This window comes from Triturus cristatus, chromosome 11 (genome assembly GCF_964204655.1).
Source record: "Triturus cristatus chromosome 11, aTriCri1.1, whole genome shotgun sequence".
NCBI lineage: Eukaryota > Metazoa > Chordata > Amphibia > Caudata > Salamandridae > Triturus > Triturus cristatus.
This window is the reverse complement of record NC_140594.1, coordinates 1,146,343,485-1,146,362,867: the sequence shown is the minus strand read 5'-3', so window position 1 is coordinate 1,146,362,867 and position 19,383 is coordinate 1,146,343,485. Positions and strand designations below refer to the sequence as shown.

The following is a 19,383-nucleotide window of genomic DNA, read 5'->3' as shown; positions in this document are numbered from 1 at the left end:
AGACCAGATTTTATCTGATGAAGGGACTCTGCTTTACTCGCCCAGGGATATCAATGCAGCCTTTTGTCAAATGTCAAATGTCAAAGATTTTTGTATAGCGCACAAATCACCAAAGGTCTCATGGCGCTAGTGTGGCTATTATGAAACACTTTACTAAACCTTGAGGTGATTTTGCTGAAGACTCTAACGCAGTTCCTCGTGCCATTGCTATTGTGTATGCTTGATCCTGCTCTACGGCAGGTCCTTGGGTAACTGGTGACAGTACAGGAGATCCTCTTGGCCACCAAAGACTTGGCCGCTGGGAAAACTCTTGGCCCAGATGGATTGCCAGCCGAGTTTTACTCTACATGTGCTCTCGCTCTGACCCCTAGATTACAGGCATTGCATGTCGAACTGCTGCACTTGGGCTCGCTGCCAGATTCAACAAAAGACATGTTAGTGGTCCCCCTTCTCAATACGAAGGAATCAGCTGTGCATCCATCTGAATTTAAGATTCTCAGTAAAATACTAGTGATGTGGTGCAGGCCAAGGCTGCCTTATAGGATCTCCTCACTTCTCTCAGCTCCACCATATTGTTTGCTCTAAAAGCGATGGCCAGTTTTTAAACCAGGAGGAATGTGGTCTGACAGATTTTGACTTATAATGAGACTGTTGAGGCATGCTAAAGTGGGACGTTAACTGATTAAAACATTTGTGCATGGCAAGCCATGATCTTTGGGAACCCATCCTGCTGCTCAAGTAGATTATGTAACATGCTAATGCTGTCCAGGAGGTTGCACTTCATGACTTCAAGTTTCGTTGTGTCGGTAGGCACTCATGCCCATTTGAGTCGCCTATTGTCATTAGTTGGGCATACCTTCTTGTTTGTAAGAATGATTCTTGGGAGGCTAGGGTGTTTAGAGCAAGGTGATGTCATGTCAAGCTCGAGGGGGTTGTGGTCGCTATCAGTGGTCGACCCAACTATCATATCCATCAGTCCAGGCCACAGTCTAACACCTTATAGAATGTACTCAATGCGGCTCGTTTTTGTAGTTCTATTGTAAGTATTTGCCCCATCTTATCTGACTTAGTTCGGCCATTAGCGGCCCTTGGCATTAGCCCATACTTGAGGGTTAGGGCGTGGAGCTGTAGCGCTGTCCATTTTTTGATTGATGGTAAGTCAAGAGGGGGAACTAGCCTCATCCCGTCCACCTTAATATTTTCGGTTACATCTTCTGTGTCTAGGGGTTCGAAGGTGACATTAAAGTCACCTGCAATTATTAATGGTGACTGATGCGCCCTCTCCTCAAGACAATCTTCCAACGCTTGGAGAGTGGGAGAGCTACAGCCAGCCTTGGAGCCTTGAACATAGACGTTAAAAAGGTCTAACCCTGTGCAATTCCTACCCCTAATAAGGATTGCTAAAATATCAGAGCTATTGGTCTTGAGCTCATGAATAGTGCAATGAAGCTCGATTTTAACCGAGATCAACAGCCCCCCAGCAGGTCACCCTGGTCTACTGGTAACTGCTGGGCAACAGAACATAACATATGCAGGAATTAATACAGGAGTAGTGAACCAGGTTTCCTTCAAACTACAAATATCAAATTGCTTTATATATTGGATCCAGTGGGCAAGAGCCACCTTTGACCTCACTCCAGCCACATTCCATGATACTATGCTAAGTTTAGGAGTCAATCGTGTAGAGGCTGGGCAACGATACTGGGTCCAATCCATAGCGCTGCCTATCTGTGGGCCTGCAGTGGTTTCTTGTGTTGCTATAGCCCCTCATCGAGGGTGTCGGTGGTGATATGCGGTCGGTCGAGGGGCCTGTGGCTAATGGGCTTTCAAGTTGATGACAAGGAGTCAGTATGATGCCGAGCTTTAGTTTCTGGGGGCTCAGCCCTACATGTATGTGAAGATGTTGAGCGGGCTGAACGGGCATGGAGTGAGAGTGTGGGATTGTTGCAAACACAAGGAGATGATGGACGGAGCGCTGACACTCACCCCCATTCACAGATCTGGGTTGAATCCATCATCATTCTTTAGCTCACTTCGCCACCTCAGTTCAGACCCAGCTATATGCAAATCAGTCTTGACCATGTGCCTCATGGGAACAGTTCGGACTGAACTGCCAAGCCAGGTCTTCCCTGAACTGGAAACAAGCATCCTGAGACTGGTTTCTGGGTAACACTATTCATCAGTCTAGTTTGAATCCAGTGGCAAAGTGAGCAAGGGACCCACGTCTGGGCATACCCTGCCAATTTAGGGTGAACAAAGCAAACACAAGGAGATAGGATTATTTATATTTGTACAAAAAGCATATGCTGAAAAGTGGGTAAGCTTACCCATGGACATTTCTCCCCTTTCGTTAGGGAGTATCTAGAAGTCACTCCCTTCCACTGGCTAATGCTAACCATAAATGTGGTACGCCAAGGAACCCTCCTCATAATACGTGCTGGGCCTGCAGAAGATCAGAAGAGTACTCAGCCCTGCTTTCTGTAACCGTCTGATTTCGATGCACCTTCCTGGGCTACAGCTTCAGGCTTGGCCCACAGGAGGATTTTGAAGTCCATATTAAGCCCAAGGGCCTCATTTCATCTTAGTGGGCGGCCCATTTCCCACTAGGGTAACAGAATAAATTATTCTGTCTCCCAGATGCAGGTGGAACCCGCTAGATTTAGAAATGACCGCTGGGGCAGTGGACATTTCTAGCATTGACCGGAACTCACATCAAGGAAGTTCCTGCCAATGCATTGTATGTTTGACAGACGGCTCGGACAACATGATGGAGCCTTATGTCAAACTTACAACTTTTATTTTATTTTCAAAAAGAAACTGCCAAAGCAGGATTTTCTTATTGAAAATACAAAAAACAATGCGCATCCCATCATGGAGTTTCGTACAATGGTTAGGAGGGCATTGTACACTTCTCAATGCCCCTTACCAGCGGGCTTTCCCTGGCTGACTGGCACTGAAAAACGGCTGTATGTCCACCCAACTTAAATTGGGCGGATGAGCACATAACCAAAACTGCAACTTCCCCTTGGAAGAAGTTTGATTATGGTGGAGAAATAGTGCTCTCTGCCGTAAATTGGTCAGACTAACTTTAATGTGGGCTGGGAGGGAATTCTATCGCCGTTGGAATGGAGTTCCCTCTCCACCAAGATTTAAATGAGGCCCTAGGTCAGAAGGTAAAATGTTGGACCAGGATTGACCCATTTGGTGTTTTTAACCCACGATCAATCGTGGCTGGCCTGGAATTGTGCCCGGGTGCTGGTCTCGCACTTCCATAGACTATCAGTGGCACTTAGAGATGTTTTGTGATATTTTTACCTACAATTTAGATAAAACATATCTCTGTTTTCTGTTATTGACGTTTTGTTATTTTAGTGTCATTTCATTTATTACATTTTATTTGATTCCTCTAGTGCAGTTTGAGATTTTTTTTGTTTGATGTTTACACTTTGTTACTGTTTTGATACTGGAAAAATACTTGAAGTATTGCCTATGTTAGGCCTGTCTGCAATAACCCCCAGAAGGTTCCGCTGAGGTGAACTCAATGACTTTGGGGGTTCACTCTAACAAGTTAGATAGTCTGCTAAAAATATGAATCCACTTTCTTACAGCAAGGGTATCCAATTTGTGCAGGAAAGTATTTATACCGGGATGCAAATTCTTTTGCATAATTCTTTTCATCCTTTTTGATTTTTAGAAACAACTTAATTGTAAATCTGTAAATGATGCACATGATGCCGCATATATCGATTCACAAAGGTACACTCAGTAGTCGATCAGCAGACGTACCTGGAGGGGCGGGGCCCTGGCTCGTCATCAAGTCGCAGTGTCCAATCTTTGCCACTTTGCTGTGCTCCGAAGGGGCCCACTCCGTAATGACGCCACAGTCCACTGTGCGCAAAGGAGCGTTCGTTGTTTCGCCTGCGCACATTAGACATAGTCAGAACTCCAAAGACATGCAACTCTTAACACATTCCTAGTCCTTTACCAAGACTCCGTTTCACGGCCCTTTCTTGTAAAATATTCATGAACCCACTTGCCTTAAAGAAGGAAGATTAACAGTTTGAAGCCTTCCTGGCATGCTTTTATTATAGAATTATCACACAAAAAAACTAACACAAAGATTCATACAAACCACAAAATGCCTATTTTGAAAATAGATAGATGTTGGTACAGAGTTTATTTTAAATTTGTTCAGATCTTTTTACTACATTAGAGATCCAGAATTACCACGTGCAGAAAATGGAAAAGGCTACTTTTCGATCATTCTCTTTGTCCCACGGCTACTAGAGCAGTCTACAGACAGATTGGAAAGGAGACATCTGCTTGGATCATTGACCAAATTGAGTGCAGAGTCGACATACAGCATCAAAGTTATTACCAAATTAACAATGTATTTCCAGTGGAACAAAAATCTATCTATCTATCTATCTATCTATCTATCTATCTATCTATCTATCTATCTATCTATCTATCTATCTATCTATGGTAGTCTTATGTTGTATATTAAAATATCTCTTCCTCTCTTTATGTATTTATCAAACACCCACACACATATCTATCTATCTATCTATCTATCTATCTATCTATCTATCTATCTATCTATCTATCTATCTATCTATCTATCTATCTATCTATCTATCTATCTATCTATCTATCTGTCTATCTATCTATCTATCATCTGTTTTTAGGTCTCGACTAGCGAAGGCTGCGCTTGCGCAGTCTCGCTCGCGAGATTTAATTACTTTGAGAAGTAGGGCTTCAACCCGCCCCTCTTCTCTCCTCTTCTCCATTGGCTGGCCTCTTAAATGCTGGTCAGCCATTGGAGAAGAGCTTTGTCTCTCCAAACAAGCCCCGTCTCTTTCGGATTCGTGGGCGTGTTTTTTCGATTATTTCTCTTTTTTTAACACGCCCATAAGACAGCGAGTCTACGGCATGTCTTGCTCACGCTGCCTACACGCGCCAGTCGGCTCTCTGATTGGTTGGCAACTACCAAAGAAGCACTGTGATTGGTGGACCTTGTCAACCAATCAGAGAGCCTACTGGCGCGTGCAGGCAGCATGAGAAAGACACGCTGTAGACTCGCGTGGTGCGATGCAGGCATTTTCCCCCCATTGGCATCGGCATCAGCATTGAGGCCCCCCTTTCAGTAGGCGCGTTTTTTCGATTATTTCTCTTTTTTTAACACGCCCATAAGACAGCGAGTCTACGGCATGTCTTGCTCACGCTGCCTACACGCGCCAGTCGGCACTCTGATTAGTTGGCAACTACCAAATAAGCATTGTGATTGGTGGACCTTGTCAACCAATCAGAGAGCCTACTGGCACGTGCAGGCAGCATGAGCTGTAGACTTGCGTGGTGCGATGCAGGCATTTTCCCCCCATCGGCATCGGCATCAGCATTGAGGCCCCCCTTTCAGTAGGCAACAGCTTCACTCATATCTGACCTGGAAAAGGTAGGGTTTCCTGGAGAGGGAGCCTCTAGGTGAGAATCGCAGATGCCCTACAGAGCTCTTCCCACACAAGGATGGATAGTAGCACCCTGGTGGCCGCTGCACTTTGAGCTGTAGTAGAACATGCTGCAATTTGCCTTTGAAGTTGCGCTGGACGGAAGTACAGTCTGGGCGCCTCTCGATGGAGATCACACAACTAGAGTTGACTTCATTCAGTTTGATCTCACCTTGGAGATGAGTCTACTCACCAGCCTCTATCCTGCTTACAGGTGTCACCGAAGTCTGGCTGCCTCTGTCTGAAGCAGAGGTGGGTACTACAAGCAGAAGTAGGTGCCCAATCTAGTTACCGTCATGGCACTGATGTCCATGAAGAGATGTTCATCCTAATGCCTGCATATGGGGATTTTGTGGTTCAAGTCCTTCACCAACGTTTCTGCCCTGCTGCATATGGTGACGGGTGTTTTTATATCATTGAATCGATTCAGCTTGTTTAGGGCTGTGTGCAGCGTGGTTTGCCGTTTTTACAAAGAAAGGGAGTGTGATGCATCTAGTTATTTCCTGCATTAAAAAATACCAAGAAAATAGGTTTCCGCTGTTGGCTCTTAAGAGCAATGGTGCCAAAACGTAATAATTATTTGGACTGATTAGGCTGATCCAACAAGTTGACTCTGCAAGTCTATAAAAATGTTAGTGACAAATTATACATGTGTTTCTTATGGCAACTGAAAACAGAGTTTCACTTCATTTCTTGCTTATATGCTCTTCAAAATAGCCACTGAGCTGCTTTGCATTAACGTTGCACATGAGTTGTGTTTCACTGGTTGAGGTTGGCACTTGTGTGCGTATAACCACGGTAAGCTATGCCTTGGAAGGAGGTGAGATAATGCACAAATTACATATCCTGGTGTATGTAGGTGTAAGCTCACGATTTGGATCTTTAGTTTGTGCGGTGGGTGTATTGACTGGAGGATTGTTGTGAATGGTCATTGCTTTATGTTTCAGTGTTTTGAAGCATGAATGTTGTCTGGCACTTTGCTTTTTGGAAGACGCGTTATCCCCTGGTGACCTGTGGTGATCACGGAAGCAGTACAACATTACCACGAGAGTTGTCACATGGAAATTGAATACCACCATTCTTTACATAGTAGCAAGAATTTATAGCAGGCCATAATTGATGGCCATCAGTGTTACAACGCAGCTACCCCCCCCCCCCCGCCCCCCCATGGAGAGAACTGCTGCCACCCAGTGCTCAAACAACTGCACTTGCCCTCCATCATCCATGACATGAACCATAGTTACCCCCATCATGACACCAGCACCAGTTAACACCAACTGCATAGCCTTGACTCACTCCCACCTCGATTGTTGGTCTTGGTCCTATAGTGCATCAGTGATAAACTAAGCACTACTGGTTTTTGACTTAGTGCCCGAGTAACGATGGGAAATTCAGTAATGGAGGACCAGGAGAGTGGTCTTCCTTGAGGCACAGGGTTGAAATGTAACTGCCAGGTCCATTTGTCAGGGAAGTTGTTTGGCCCAAGTGTTTCTGCATCGGCTGTCAAAACAAAGTAGGCGTTTAATGAGAATCTAGCTCAGTGGTCAAGGTTTAAAAAGTCTGATATATGTCAAGATTGTATTTTTATGTACATGGATGCATTTTATAAGTCGCAACAGGTGTCGGCATGCTTCTCAAAGGCACCATTTTGAATTAGGTTCCCATGATGTGGGCCCTCCGCCAGACTAGTGAACCTAAGGTACTCTAAGATGCTCAGAGTGGTTGATGGAGGCTATTTTAAAGTTGTGTAAGAGGTAGAGAAATGTGAAAGGGTGTTTATGGGGCAGATGGGGTTTATGTTGATGGCTGTAAGAAGTTTCCAGAATGCTGGGAGGGTGGTTGTGTTTCTGGTGTTGGCCCAGAATGAGTTTCAGGAGTTTGAGATGGCAGTTCCCTAGATATGACCTCCGGAATGGAATAGTATGTGTTTGGGGATGGACCCTGTTAGCACATTAGCTCTGGTGGGGTGGTCTTCTCCAAGTGCGACGCTCTTGTCTAGATTTGATAACTGGATCAGTGTCTCAATGGTACTGATGGGCAGCAGAAGAGGTACCTAGGATCCTGTTCTCAAATACGTTAATCAGAATATGCAAAACCATAAGCGTGGGGTAGAAGATGAGGTCATTGTTAATGTTCATTGAGTAGTGGATGATTATAGTGTGTGTGTGTTGTATTTTATTGAGGTAGAGGTTACATGTGTTCATGGGTGTGGTACATTTACATGCCTAAATAATAACTAACTGTTTTTATAAACTCATTTGTATTAGATTTTCATGTAAATGACAGGCACTAGTGTGATTCAGCTCTGTTTATGTCTATGTGCTTTTAAGGATGAAAAGCTGAGTCCGCTCCATCGTGACCTGTGCTTTGCACACACGTTTTCAGGAAGGGCTCAACTATCCCGCCTACTAATAACTTTAAAGTTTATTTAAAAAAAAAAAGATTTTGAATTCCTCATGGAACAATGTAATTTCCCTTAACTATAGTGGCATTACTGTGCCATAATGATGTGTAGGTGGCTCTGTGGGTGGCTCTATTTGTGTGTGGGTGGCTTTGTGTGGGATGTATGATGTTACAACGCACACGTTTACAACGCATGCACTTACAACGCATTTTTTACAACGCATAATCCATTACAACGCACTACACTTACAACGCATGACACTACAACGCATTTTTAAAAACTACCATTACAACGCATACCATTACAACGCATAATATTTAATTGCATTTAAGGTAAGTATTAGATAGTATAGGGGTAAAAATTACTTTTCTAACTCCAGGGGGTGCAACAGTAGGGTAAGTGTTGGATAGTATAGGGGTAAAAATTACTATTCTAACTCCAGGGGGTGCAACAGTAGGGTAAGTGTTGGATAGTATAGGGGTAAAAATTACTATTCTAACTCCAGGGGGTGCAACAGTAGGGTAAGTGTTGGATAGTATAGGGGTAAAAATTACTATTCTAACTCCAGGGGGTGCAACAGTAGGGTAAGTGTTGGATAGTATAGGGGTAAAAATTACTATTCTAACTCCAGGGGGTGCAACAGTAGGGTAAGTGTTGGATAGTATAGGGGTAAAAATTGCTATTCTAACTCCAGGGGGTGCAACAGTAGGGTAAGTGTTGGATAGTATAGGGGTAAAAATTGCTATTCTAACTCCAGGGGGTGCAACAGTAGGGTAAGTGTTGGATAGTATAGGGGTAAAAATTGCTATTCTAACTCCAGGGGGTGCAACAGTAGGGTAAGTGTTGGATAGTATAGGGGTAAAAATTACTATTCTAACTCCAGGGGGTGCAACAGTAGGGTAAGTGTTGGATAGTATAGGGGTAAAAATTACTATTCTAACTCCAGGGGGTGCAACAGTAGGGTAAGTGTTGGATAGTATAGGGGTAAAAATTACTATTCTAACTCCAGGGGGTGCAACAGTAGGGTAAGTGTTGGATAGTATAGGGGTAAAAATTACTATTCTAACTCCAGGGGGTGCAACAGTAGGGTAAGTGTTGGATAGTGTAGTGTAATATTATGCGTTGTAATGGTAGGCGTTGTAATGGTATGCGTTGTAAAGGTATTTTTTTAAAATGCGTTGTAGTGTCATGCGTTGTAAGTGTAGTGCGTTGTAATGGCTTATGCGTTGTAAAAAATGCGTTGTAAGTGTAGTGCGCTGTAACAGTTGCGTTGTAAAGGTTGTTCCCCCTTTGTGTGTGTGGCTCTGTGTGTATGTGCAAATGCAAAAGGTCTCGCATTTGAGAGTGATTAAGCTATTGGCATTGTAAATAACAATGCCGTTTCTTTAAATGTTTTAAAAACAAAAACGTAAACAAAAATAATGTCATGAGCAATGCCAATAGCTCTAACTTTAACAATGCTGAGACCATTGCATTGTAAATGCTTGTTCTTAATCTTATGTTGTATATTAAAATATCTCCTCCTCTCTTTATGTATTTTCACAAACCCAAGTGCATTAAGACATATATATACAAACACACACACACACACACACAAACATCTATCTATCTATCTATCTATCTATCTATCTATCTATCTATCTATCTATCTATCTATCTATCTATCTATCTATCTATCTATCTATCTATCTATCTATCTATCTATCTATCTATCTATCTATCTATCTATCTATCTATCTATCTATCTATCTATCTATCTATCTATCTATCTATCTACCGATGCCTGTATACTTTTCTGTCGATATTTATTCAGCAAGTCAAAGGGGAGCAAGACCCGACCAGCGCAGTCGGGTAAAGCGCCTCTGAATAACGGCTCAAATGCAGAACTCTGGGCTCGGGACCAAAAAGCACAGCCCGCCCGCGAGCCCAAGCAGCCCCGCTAGCCACAATGGAAAGAGAGGCCAAATACAAGTATTACACATACCCATTACTTCCAACAACAAAAGAAGAAGAAGGAGGGAAATTACAGAGAAATAGAATAAGTAAAAACTCCGAACAGAAAATGAACAAATATAAAATTAGGACACTGGAGATGAAATTAAGACAGTGAACATGACCCGACTCCTTTCCTGCACTAGAGCATCAAATGGAAGGAGCCACACAAAATCTTTTAAATAAGCAGGCAATCTGTGTTCTCGAATGGGCAAGGACATCCACAGAAGAATGCACAACCTGTGATGGAGAGTTGCCTTCCTTCTGGCATAATGGTACCCTTCTGAGGTTCCAAGTTTGACCATTCTGTAATTTGATATAATTTTCACCAGAAGATTCCACAAGGAAAGGCCCTCTGAATTTTTTAAAACTTTGTGTACACCACCCAGTTTGACCTTTACGAAGTCACCGGGGCACACACACCTCCTACTCTTGACGATGTGAGAGAAACACCCAGTGGGAGAAATATCTAAGTGACGCTTTAGTAGCTAAGTGGGAACCATCTTTGTACCAGCTAATCTGCCCCTCATCAGTTCAAAAGGAGATTTTGCCATTCCCTGATGCACTGTGGTGCGATAGGCCCACGACATTTCTTTAATTTCATGTTGTACTGAGGAATTAACTGTGAAAACGAAATGCATAGTGCCCTTTACAAGTCTTTTAACTCTCTCACATAATCCGTTACCCTGGGGATTGTACAAAGATGTACGCACAAGTTTTAAACCAATACTCTTAAAGTAGTACTCCATTTCCTTTGAGGTAAGTTGCGTGCCATTATCTGACAGCACCAAAGCTGATAGGCCTTCTCCACAAAATACCTCACTGAGGACTTTGATGGTGGATTCTATATTAATGTTCCTCATAAATACAGCCTCCACACACCTAGAGGCAGAATCCACCAGAACTAACACAAATTTCTCATTATCATGTAGTTCATTAAAAGGACCAATAAAGTCCATGCAAACTTTTTGCCAAACACCCTCCTCACCAACAACATGTTGAGGTAAAGTAGGTTTGTCTAATCCCACACGCAGCCGCTTCTCAGACTCCTTACAAGTCACACATTTCTCTACCCACTCCTTCACTTGGCCATCCATTCCTGGCCACCAAAATCTATCCTTCAGCCGTCTGGCAGTCAAGGTTTGGCCTAGGTGACCCTCATGGGCCAAGGCTATTACTCGAGTCCTCAAAGACTCAGGGGGTATGTATTTCTCACCCCTCAACACAGCATAGTCACCCAGTGTAGAGATTTGGTCTTGTAACTGTATGAAGGGTCTAAGACCAGGTAAAACAGTACTCTCTCTGGTTACACCTTCTCTTGCCATCCTGACGACACCAGCCAGGATTTTCTCATTGCGCAGGCCTTCCAACCAGTCCTCTCTGGAAATGACCCTACCTAGATCTTCAGTAAGGTCTTCCAAACTGGCAACAATACTTTCCGTGATGAGGTCAGTACAAACAGCTTTCATATCAGGCAGTCTGGACAAACAATCTGCAACATTGTTGCACCACACACAAGTTCTTGCACACTGAGAGCTAAACGAGCAAGCCTGCCAGAACAATTCTTAATGCCATTCAGGCCTAAATCTTTTAACAATGGCTTATGATCTGTCTTTAGAGTAAAAGCAACAGCCCACAAGACCTTGAAGGGTCTAGTGGCCCATGCAGCCGCCAATGCCTCACGCTCGATAACCGAGAAGTTTCTTTCGGTATCAGTCAATGAGCGAGAGGCAAAGGCAACTGTCTTTTCTTGTCTGGCATGTTTTTGGGCTAGTACAGCACCAATGCCCACCGCCCTGGTGTCCAGAGTCAACACCCACAGAAACGTTTTACCCTTTCTCAACAGTTCCCTCAAAGGTTCCACCTTATGCGCAAAGCTTTTGACACATTTAGCATAGTATTCAACCAGGCCCATGAAAGTTCTTAGTTTGTCTCTATTGTCTGGTACTTTTACATTCACTATGGCACTGACCAAATCCTGTTTAGGACAAATGCCCTCTTCGGTGACACTATAGCCAAGGGAGTCATCTTCCTCGACAGCAAAAACACACTTGTTCTTCCGTAGTGTCAAGCCTGCCGAAAACAAACGGGAAAGAACTTGGTCCAGGATTGAGTTGTGATCTCTGATGTTCATGCCGTAAATCAAAATGTCATCCTGAAAGAACACAACTCAATCAGTGCCCTTCGGAATCTCTGTCATAATGCGTTGAAAAGTACTGGCAGCAGAACACAGCCCAAATGTAAGTCTTTTTAATTGATATGTACCATCGGTTGTTATGAAGGAAGTGTACTTCTTGGAATTTGGGTGACGTTTAACTTTATGGTACGCCCTGCGTAAGTCCAGCTTAGAGAATAGTTTACCTCCGGCCAAGCTCAACATAATCTCGTTGATGTTTGGGAGTGGAAAACTATCAATGATGACAGCTTTGTTCAGGCTTCTCAAGTCCACACAGAAATGAAGGGAGCCATCTTGTTTCAGTGTGATGACCACCGGAGATAACCGCTCCGCAACCTCCACCGGTTCAATAATGTCCTCATCAAGCATTTGTTTAATAATTTCTTTGACCTGAGGCCTTGCAGCTAAAGGTATCCTCCTAGCAATATGTTTAATGGGCATCACATCCTTTTTCAGTTTTATTTCATGTTGAAAACCTACAGCCTCCCCCAAAGCAGTGTCAAAACCTTTGCCATGTGCCTGTAAAATACCTTGAACTATATCGTCATCAATGCACATTACTGGTTGTTCAGCCCTAGGGTCTACCTTGATATTGAGGTCATACCGGTGAAGCCACCCTAAAACGGGCGGACCCTCCGGAGCAACATAAACCTTGCCCAAAACGCCAATGTTAGCACCCTGGCAACCCTTCAAGATGACATCTGAAGGTATCAAATTGACATTTTTGCAATAAGAATCATATAGCACTTTGGGAATAATGGTGTATAGTGTACCAGTATCCACCATTAAAGACAAGAGTTGTCCATTGATAGTGAAATTAGCCTTTGGACGAGTCAAACCGCTCCTCTTGTCAGTAGGACCTTCCTCATGGGCCTTGACCACCATAACTTAGACATCATTTTCATCTTCCTCATCTATCACAGCAACTTTCTTGCTAGTGGTCTTACACATTCGGGCATACTGTCCCTTTTTACCACATTTAAGACATTCTTTTTCTATGGCAAAAAAACTTTTTGGAGTCAGCTAAATGGAATGTGCTGCCACACCTATGACACATGCGACTGCTATTTTTGTGCAAAGAGGGAGTGGGAATGTAAGATTTAGATGGATTTGTTTTTCCAGCAAGCAACGTCCCCTTAACCGGTCTAACCTGTCTGCCCCGTATGGAATTCACCTCTTCATCATGAGATTGCATCAAAGCAATTTCAGAGTTCTTATCCTGTTGAAACGTTTTTAATTCTCTCATACACTTCTCAGACTCTTCTACCACTTTGGCGATGGTAATGACTTCCTTTAGGGTGGGATTGCTAGCCGCCCATAAACTCTCTTCAGCCTTCTTACTATTACACTGTACTATCAATTAATCCCTAATCATATCATCCTGCATGAGACCAAACTGACAACTCTCTTAATATTAAGATAAATTTATCAACGTTTTCATTCGGCTTTTGGGGTTGGGTATAACATTTTTGTCTGCGCATGACTACATTCTCTAGTTTAGCAAATCTAATGCGTAATCTGATCATAGCATCCTTGTACACATCATCAACCTCTTCTCCTGAGGAAGGGAGGTACTTAAAAATATGTTGAGCCTCCTTCCCTAACGCACCTAACAGCAAGGCCTTTTTACGCACTGCTGAAAATTTAGATCCATCAAGTGCCACCTGATAATTTTCAAAGCAATCACACCATCCTCCCATTCCATGGATGGTTCCCATGGAGACATAAGGAAAGGAGGTGGTGCAGATATAGCATTAGAGATATTCATTTTAGCAATAATACGAATAAGTAATAAGAACTGTAAATAAAAAGAAAAGCAAAGAAAATATAATGGAACACTGTAGCAAATAATGAGCTGTCAAACGTAAGTATCGCCAGTAATGGCGTGGTGCTGTGATACACAGTAAGGATGACAAGGTGTGTGTATCACCGGTTATGCAAATGAGACGAGACCAGTGACGCATGAACAATGCGTGTGTATCACAGTGTAGTGATCTGCACACAACGAGTGAATATGGTTTGTGCATCACCAGTGCATTTATGAGGTTTCCCAACAGCTTGTAGTTGCCAAATGTCTAAGAGTGGAAGCTACAGTAGAGTGCAGACATGACACATTGTGAGACCTTAAAGTGTGTGTGTCACCGAAACGTAAGCTAGACTTCTGCCGTTGCCGCTTTAAGTGGGGTCTATTAGTTTTGACAAGCTTGAAGGTGGGACCCAGAGTTACAGTTGCCACTTTAAGTGGATCAGTTACTAAATTGTTGGAGTAATGAGCCGCTCTGTATGCAGGTGTACGCTTAATGCGTGAAGTGCCAACTTTAAAACGGAAATGCCATCTGATTTACAATATGTTCCTCGGAAGAGCTTAGGATCGCCCTCACACCTTGAATGAAAAGCGCACTTTCCGCTTTAACTAAAAAGTGTCTCTGAGAGTTGCTGCCCAAGAAAGCGAGGTGTTGAAGCGGGATGCGAGCAGTGAAGAGACCTTGCCGCAGACAACTGACGACGAGCATACATACGTCTCGGTTGCTGGCAGGTTGTTTCGTCGGTAGTTCGACTCTTCCAATCATCACCAAAAATGTAATAAATGAATGCCGATGCCTGTATACTTTTCTCTGTAGATATTTATTCAGCAAGTCAAAGAGGAGCAAATCTCAACTAGCGCAGCTGGGGAAACCGCCTCTGAATAACGACTCAAATGGGGAACGCTAGGCTCGGGACCAAGAAGCATAGCCCGTCCACGAGCCCAAGCAGCCCCGTGAACCACAATGGAAAGAGAGGCGAAATACAAATCCATCCATCCATCCATCCAATCCATCCATCCATCCATCCATCCATCCATCCATCCCATTCCATCCATCCATCCATCCCACCCATCCATCCATCCCATCCTATCCATCCATCCATCCATCCCACCCATCCATCCATCCCACCCATCCATCCCATTCCATCCATCCATCCCATCCCATCCCATCCATCCATCCATCCATCCATCCCACCCATCCATCCATCCCATCCATCCATCCATCCATCCTATCCATCCCATCCATCCCATCCTATCCATCCATCCATCCATCCATCCATCCATCCATCCATCCATCCATCCCATCCATCCATCCATCCATCCTATCCATCCATCCATCCTATCCATCCATCCCATCCCACCCATCCATCCATCCCATCCTATCCATCCATCCATCCTATCCATCCCATCCATCCCATCCTATCCATCCATCCATCCATCCATCCCATCCATCCATCCATCCATCCTATCCATCCATCCATCCTATCCATCCATCCATCCTATCCATCCATCCATCCCACCCATCCATCCATCCCATCCTATCCATCCATCCATCCATCCATCCCATCCTATCCATCCATCCCATCCATCCCATCCTATCCATCCATCCATCCAATCCATCCATCCATCCATCCATCCAATCCATCCATCCATCCATCCATCCATCCATCCATCCATCCATCCATCCATCCATCCATCCATCCATCCTATCCATCCATCCATCCTATCCATCCATCCATCCTATCCATCCATCCATCCATCCTATCCATCCATCCATCCTATCCATCCATCCATCCATCCATCCATCCATCCATCCATCCATCCATCCCACCCATCCATCCCATCCTATTCATCCATCCATCCATCCCATCCTATCCATCCATCCCATCCATCCCATCCTATCCATCCATCCATCCATCCCACCCATCCATCCATCCCATCCTATCCATCCATCCATCCATCCCACCCATCCATCCATCCCATCCATCCATCCCATCCCATCCATCCATCCCATCCCATCCCATCCATCCATCCATCCATCCATCCATCCATCCAACTGCCGGCCGCCAGTAGGTAGTTATAATTAGGACCTAGTTTCCATAGGAAAAGCGTTTTTTGACTTGCTTATATCTCTGGAGTCAGTTTATGAATCTTCGCAAAATGTTCCCAAAAAAGTGCTCTGGTGATACTTGTTGGTGTGGATGCTTGGGGGTTATCTGTTAGGCTGGGGCCGAGAAAAAGGGAGCTAAGAAAAAGAGCATATCCCATGTAAATACCCATTCAGATTTTAGTCATGATTACAGCCCGGACCGCTGGACAGAATTACACGAACTTTGGCAGAAAGGTAGCTCTTACGCCAGAAAGAATCCTTTTTGTTATTGGTGTAAATCTATAAGTACAGTTTGAGATATTAAAGGGAATGTACATTTGTATATATAGGGACGCGGATTTCAAGCAGGAAGTGTAGGCAGCTATCTTGGGACTCAGGTTCAGCCTAGTCTAAAAAAAAGTTTAAAAAAGAGACGAGGGCAGGGAAGGAATACCCTGACCCCCTAGGCCTATTTGAGGGGTCCCCCAGGGCCCACCCCAGGGGCAAAAAAGCATTTGTGTTTTATTTTTCGGCAGTAGTCATACTGGATCCACGGCTCCCGACAAAAAATTAAATAAAAAGAAGAGCGGGCTACCACGCTTCTCTAATGTTTAGCCCCCAGCTGGGCAACGTCCCTGGGGCATATGGAATTATAAAAAGGTGAGGGATGCTCCAGGCCCTCCACCTGAGGCTCTTTTGAGCCCCAGAGACAACCCCTCCCCGAGGCTTATCTTTCATTTGGGGGGGGGCCCTTGGACCCACACAGCCCATAGGGACCACAACCTCCCAGGGCCCCATAGAAAAAATAAATTGGGGGCCGTGTGAACCCCCCCAGCCCCGGGGCCTGTCACCTTCCTGTGGCATACATACATAGTCAAGAGGGGGACAGACCCCATCCCTGGCCGTCCTCAGCCGTGCAGACTGCCACCTCCCTGGGGCAGGTCTTATAAATCAAAGGAGGTAATCCATGTGGCCTCCCTCCTGGAGCCATACATGGTGCTGGGGAGCCCCACCTTCCAGGGCCGGCTCATGCTTTGTTTCGGGGTGCCCTACCCCGAGACATAGGTATTGTCATGATGATCCCTCTGAGTCATGATTCTGATTTTCCCCTGAGTCACAGACTAAACTTGTCCTGTTTGCCAGGATCTATGGTGGGGCAAAAGTTTCATTTGCCCATTATGTGCATTTTGCCCATTGTGCCCTTTATTGTGCCCTGTATTGACAATGCTGTACATTTTGCCCTTTCTTGAGAATGCTGAGGAAGTGCACGTTTGACAATGTTGAGGAAGTGCACGTTTGACAATGCTGAGGAAGTGCACGTTTGACAATGCTGAGGAAGTGCACGTTTGACAATGTTGAGGAAGTGCACGTTTGACAATGCTGAGGAAGTGCACGTTTGACAATGCTGAGGAAGTGCACGTTTGACAATGCTGAGGAAGTGCACGTTTGACAATGCTGAGGAAGTACACATTATGGAAACCTAATGAGGGAACCGAACTTTAAAACACTCGTGTTCTCCAATGCAGTTTTGTTTGTTTTCCTTTGTTGCCTTATTTGCATATTTTTATTGTCCTTGTTGCCGGCTTCCTGTTGATTAGTATTATGCTGCTTTGAGGCCACCGTACTCACGCTCCCGCTATATAAGCGCCGACGACACCCAGTTGATACTCTCCCTCACCAAAGACCCAGCCACCGCCAAAATCAACCTCCAGGAAGGAATGAAAGACGTCACGGAATGGATGAAGCTCAGTCGGCTGAAACTGAACTCAGACAAGACGGAGGTCCTCATCCTCGGACAATCCGTATCCGCCTTGGACGACTCCTGGTGACCCACAGCGTTGGGCACCGCACCGACACCCACGGACCACGCACGCAACCTGGGATTCATCCTGGACTCCTCCCTCACGATGACCAAACAAGTCAACTCCATCTCATCCTCATGCTTCAACACCCAGCTCATGCTCCGAAAGATCTTCCGGTGGATCCCCACCGAAACCAGAAAGACGGTCACCCAGGCCCTCGTCACCAGTCGACTGGACTACGGGAACGCCCTTTACGCAGGAACCACAGCCAAACTTCAGAAACGACTTCAGCGCATACAGAACACCTCCGCACGACTCATCCTCAACATCCCTTGCCACAGCCACATATCTGCCCACCTGAGAAATCTGCACTGGCTCCCCGTCAGCAAGAGGATCACGTTCAGGCTCCTCACCCATGCACACAAAGCACTCCACGACATGGGCCCCGAATACCTCAACAACCGCCTCGAGTTCTACACTCCTACCCGCCAGCTCCGCTCCGCCAGCCTCGCCAGCCTCGCCCTCGCCACCGTCCCACGGATTCGCAAAACCACCACCGGAGGAAGATCGTTCTCCTACCTGGCCGCCAAGACATGGAACTCCCTCCCCGCACACCTACAACTGACCCAGGACCATCTCACCTTCAGGAAACACCTCAGACCTGGCTATTCGAGCAGTAGCAGCCCCCTCCTCCCCTCACCACCTTGAGACCCTCACGGGTGAGTAGCGCGCTCTATAAAAGTATTGATTGATTGATTGATAAGCAGCCACGCCCAGCCGCTCCCTGTGGATTTTTCCAGTAACACCGGTCAGAGTCTTCTTCCTGCTTTGTGTCTTAGACAATTCTGCCGGTAAGAGTTCTCGTACTGGTCTCGGGCTCAGTGACAGCAGCCAAAAGATAGGAGATGAAGGTTTACTTCAGTTACAGAGTTTCATTCTCGGAGTTCTTGGGCAGCTTTACATCGTGCTTGTTTTCTATGGGCATTTTGGAAAAAGACATTTATGTAAACAGCTGAAGTGCTGATTATTTTTATGACAGGAAGTGCAATTTTCCATATACAGTACGTTCTGGGCTCATGATCAAGCATACCAATCATTGATCTGATATTCATTTGTCGCCTTCATTAAGAGATTTGCGAGAGTTATTGACAATTACATACATAAGTCTAATTTCACTATGGCTGAAATAACGATGCAAAAATGGCGGAATGTGCACATGAAGAGAACTGCAGACCTGAGAATAAGCCTTATAGTTATGATTATCGAGAGTTTAAGGAACCGTGTGATGCTGTGAAAAAATCATTTGGAGTGGTATTTTCAAATCATTATTGGATCACACCAAAAAAGTATTCTAGATTCTGCGGAGTACCCCAAGGAACATCGCTCAGCCCCACGCTTTTCAATGTCTGCATGGCCCCCCTCGCCGCCATCATCAGACAACATGGGCTCAGCATAGTGTCATACTCCAACGACACCCAGCTCATCCTCTCCCTCACAAAGGACCCCGAAAACACCAGACTCTGCTTCCAAAATGGAATGAAGGACGTCACAGACTGGATGAAGAATAGCTGCCTGAAGCTCAACTTGGAGAAGACTGAGGCCCTCATCCTCG

General features: G+C 44.9%; 1 protein-coding gene across 1 annotated transcript in view; it reads right to left on the bottom strand.

The window, feature by feature from the left end:
* Positions 1 to 19,383, bottom strand: part of LOC146788605 (uncharacterized) — a 278,749-nt gene that overhangs the window by 107,429 nt on the left and 151,937 nt on the right. Inside the window, exon 2 of the mRNA XM_085633176.1 lies at positions 3,787 to 3,918. Within this exon, the coding sequence (XP_085489302.1) occupies positions 3,787 to 3,918 (132 nt within the window). The remainder of the gene's footprint in view (positions 1 to 3,786; positions 3,919 to 19,383) is intronic.